The following is a 3842-nucleotide window of genomic DNA, read 5'->3' as shown; positions in this document are numbered from 1 at the left end:
GCTGCGTGGCGGAGCGGCTGGGCGGCGTGGTGCTCGGCACCACACCACTGGCCGAGGTGGCGGAGGAGCTGCTGCTGCTGCGCCGTGTCTTGCACGTGCGGGAGGCCTGCGCCGCGTTGCTGCCGCTACTGCATGAGACTCTCGTGCTCTTCCTCCGCCACGTATGTGCGGTGCCCCTTGCGGAGCTGCGGTCGGTGAGAGACGTGGTGGCTTGCCTCGCAACCGGTCTCGTGCTGCGCGCTGTGGTGCGGCATGGCCACTTTGGTGTCATGTATGACACCGGAGACGCGCTGCTGCAGGCCGGCGGCACGGTGGGAGCGTGCATCCCAGCCGAGATGTGGCTCCTGCTCGCTGCGGCCAACCATCAGCAGCACCAGCAGCATCAGCATCCCACAACAGCAACGGTGGAGAGGCTCGGTGCGGAGTTGGCACGTGGCGCGCTGCAGGCTGTGACGGCGCATGTCGCGACGGTTGAAAGTGGCGTGGCGGAGGAGACGTCGGCGGAGAATTGCGCCGCTCTACTCACCGCGTTGGCTTCGATGCATTACTTGGCAACATACTTCACACTCGTTGGAACTGCGACCAAAGAGGGGGGTAATGAGGATGAGGATGCACTATCGCTGCTGGGCTCAGCGAGTGCAACACGACGTGGGTTGCAGGAGCTGCTGGCGAAGAGCGTGTTGACATCAGAAGGGCTCCGGCATGCGTTTCTTCGTTTGCGTAACAGTCCGAGCGGTGTCTCTGCTGCTGCTGCGGATGAGTGGAACATTGCCACGCTTGATGTCAGTGCGTTTGTAGAGGCATGCTGGGCTTCACTGACACACGCGCGTGTTCGACTGGCTGCTGCTGCTGCTCTTGTCTTACCCGAAACGCACGCCGAGGCGCCACGGGGCTACGCCGCAGCCATGGCCGTCAGCTTCGAAGAGAAGTGCATGGGCCTCACAAACGTGACAGGGCGCCTTCTACCGGATGAGCTCTGCACAATGATTGAGATTGTGAACCTCATGCATCATCAGAGGCAGGTGGTGTCGGCTGACTCACAGCAACAACAACAGCAGCAAACATACACACGCGAGATGTACATTGCCGAGATATTCGTCCTTCACAGCATCGCCCTGACGAAGCACGGCCTGGATGCCGCCCCCAAGATGATCAACTCTGTCCTCGGGCTCCCTGACGACGTCGACCTCGGCAACGGTGCCACGTCACCACCACCAGCAGAAGCAGACGCAGAGTTTTTATCTCGTGTGGAGTTGGGACGGAGTTTGAGGCGTGCAGTCGAGCAGACGCAGTGGCCGTGGTTTCTCTTCCCACTCTACGACGACGAGGTCACAAGCAAGTTGGCGTGGTGTGTTTGGATGCAGCGGACATTGGGGGTGCATCAGCGCATGAAACACCTGCTGGGGTGGGAGGTGATCCTTTGCCACGCGTTGAGGTGGGTGGTATCGCACCGCGAGTCGCAGCGGGACTGGCACAGCCCCAACAGCAGCAGAGGCAACACCAGCAAAAACACTGCACACGCTGAGAAGGCGGAGATGTACAGTTTGCTGGAGAAGCTGTATTGTGGCATACTTCCGCGGGCAGGTGGGGCCATCACCGCTTCTACTGCTGCCGCAGACACGCTGAGGGCGCTCACCGCCTACGCCGCGCCACACGCGGAGGAATCAATGGAGCGCCGCCTCTTTGATGCACTGGCGGTGACCGCTACGGCTTGCGAGCCGGCAACAGCCGTCGCCATTGTGCGTCTTCTTTCACACACTATTATCGAAGAGGAAAACATCCAGAACGGCGCCTCAAGCTATGTTCCTACGCCTATGAATAGTGGCGGCGGTGCAATGACGTCTTCCTTTGGTGCCGAGGGGCTTTTACGGCGGTGGGCGGCAACCGGGCGGCTGAGCGACGAGGCGCCGCCACAAGGCGCAGTACTTTGGGACCTGGATAACTTCGTGGAGCTGCTGCAGGCGGTGGCGGGGCAGCACGAGTGCACCACTCTATGCAGTGATGGGGTTGAAACCATTATTCTACAGCAACTCGTGGAAGGCATCGCGCGTGAGTATCTGCAGCAGCACCTCCCATTGACTACCTTTGAGCGTGAGGTGCTGTCTCGCGCACTGGAGGAGGTCATGTGGCACCCTGATTCTTTACATGAGGCACTGGCTGAGACACCACTATGAATCACTAAAACCAACGAGGGGCAAAAACAACAACAACAACAAAACAAAGAAACAAGAAAAGTGTACGATTAACATCACAGAGACCTGTGTGAAGGCAACTCACTGCCAGAGCAAGCGGGCGCTTCTACTAGACCCGACGCGTGCTTCTTCTTCATGCATGGTGTGAATGCCTTACTTTTCCTCATTTTTTTGTTCCCTGGTGCTCCTCCTCTCATTGCATTGCGGCATTGCGACAGACGCATTGGGCGGTGCGTGTCTAAGTGCGTGCTGTTGAAGTAAGTCATGTGGGGATGCGGTCCAGTGCGGACCAGCAGAGCGGCACGATTTGCATGGAAACAGAGCTACCGCGACCTGCTCCCACCCACGGCCGCCTCCTCGTATGTGTGCGGCCAGCTGCGTCTGCGCGACAGCAGTAGCAGCAGGGATGGTGGCGGTGTGCCAATTGTGGTGGAGAGTCCGTCGGATGCCACCGGCGTACTCACTTGCGCCGCCCACACAACGGAGGCGGCGCTGCATGCTTGGCGTGACATTACGCGTGCGGCTCGCCCATTGTCGCACGCCGACCGCTGCCACGTGCTGGACGACTTGGCGGCGGTGATGACAGACAACGCGGAATTGCTCGCAGCAGCGGATGCGCTGGCCACAGGGATGTGCCTGCGCGAGGCATGTCGCTCCGTCACTGACGCGGTGCGCTTCCTCGCATTCTGCAAACAGCAGCTGCTTCTGCCGCGTGCAGTGCGACAGGAAGAAATAGGTGACGCGGACGCCGTCTACAAACACAAGGTGCTCCACGCCCTTGGAGGCAGTGGTGCTGCTGCAGAAGGTGTCGATGCGGGTGTGGCGCTGTGCCTTGGCCCCGCAAGTTTCCCGCTGCAGCGCGGCGTCGAGGCGGTGGCGGCGGCGGTGACGCGTGGCTGCCCAGCTGTGTGGCTGCCGTCGCTCGAGGCACCGTTGTCCGCGCTGTGGCTCATGCATCTCCTCCATCGTCGCCGCCGCTGCAGCAGCAGCGGGAAGACGACGCTGGCAGACGCAGCACTTCCCTCGGGGGCGGTTAATATCATTCTGTGCCGCAGCGACGAAGTCGTGGGGGCCGTCACCGGTCGGCGAGAGGAGACGCCGGCAGTTGTTGGAATAACGAACGGCTTCGATGAGCAGACTGCCCACCTTCTGCAGCACTCGCAAGGCACACGTCCGACGTCCTGCGGTGCGACCGCCGTGCAGGCTGTTCGCTGGCACCATCGCGTGGCAAAACCGACAGTAGCCATTGTGGGCGCACAGCGGCCTCACCGTCACGCCACAGGAAGTCGGGCGGAGCCTCCGGAGTCACCTTGCGTGGCAGCACGCATTTGCCGCTACGCGTTTCACTGCAACGGGCGGACGCTGCACCCACTCCACATTGCGTTCGTTCCCCAACCGGACGTACGGGTAGTGCTGCACGGCGTGGCACAGCAGGTGCGCCAACTGCGCGTGGGCCACAGCCTAGACGCCACCGCTGACGTTGGGCCACTGCCCGGCGCCGCGCACTTGGCTGCGATGAAGGACACTGTCGAGGCGGCGGTCTGCTGCAACACGGTCCGTCTGCAGCAGGTATGTGGCGGCTTCGAAATGGCGATGCCAGGGGGGTACTTTTGTCTCCCATGTGTGCTCTACACAAGCGTGGCGCAGGTG

At 61.5% G+C, this 3842-nt stretch overlaps 1 protein-coding gene across 1 annotated transcript; it reads left to right on the top strand.

Moving 5' to 3' along the window:
* Positions 1-269: 269 nt before the first annotated feature.
* DQ04_13201000 (hypothetical protein) lies at positions 270-2174 on the top strand (the record flags this gene model as incomplete). The annotated part of the gene is made up of 1 exon (XM_009316904.1): positions 270-2174. One exon carries the CDS (start codon positions 270-272, stop codon positions 2172-2174), a length of 1905 nt encoding a protein of 634 aa, XP_009315179.1.
* Positions 2175-3842: the final 1668 nt, after the last annotated feature.

The sequence above is a fragment of the Trypanosoma grayi genome (assembly GCF_000691245.1).
Source record: "Trypanosoma grayi strain ANR4 Tgr_1320_V1, whole genome shotgun sequence".
NCBI classification, from domain to species: Eukaryota; Euglenozoa; class Kinetoplastea; order Trypanosomatida; family Trypanosomatidae; genus Trypanosoma; species Trypanosoma grayi.
Note: the sequence above shows the minus strand (reverse complement) of the source record. Positions and strands in the feature narration are given on the sequence as shown.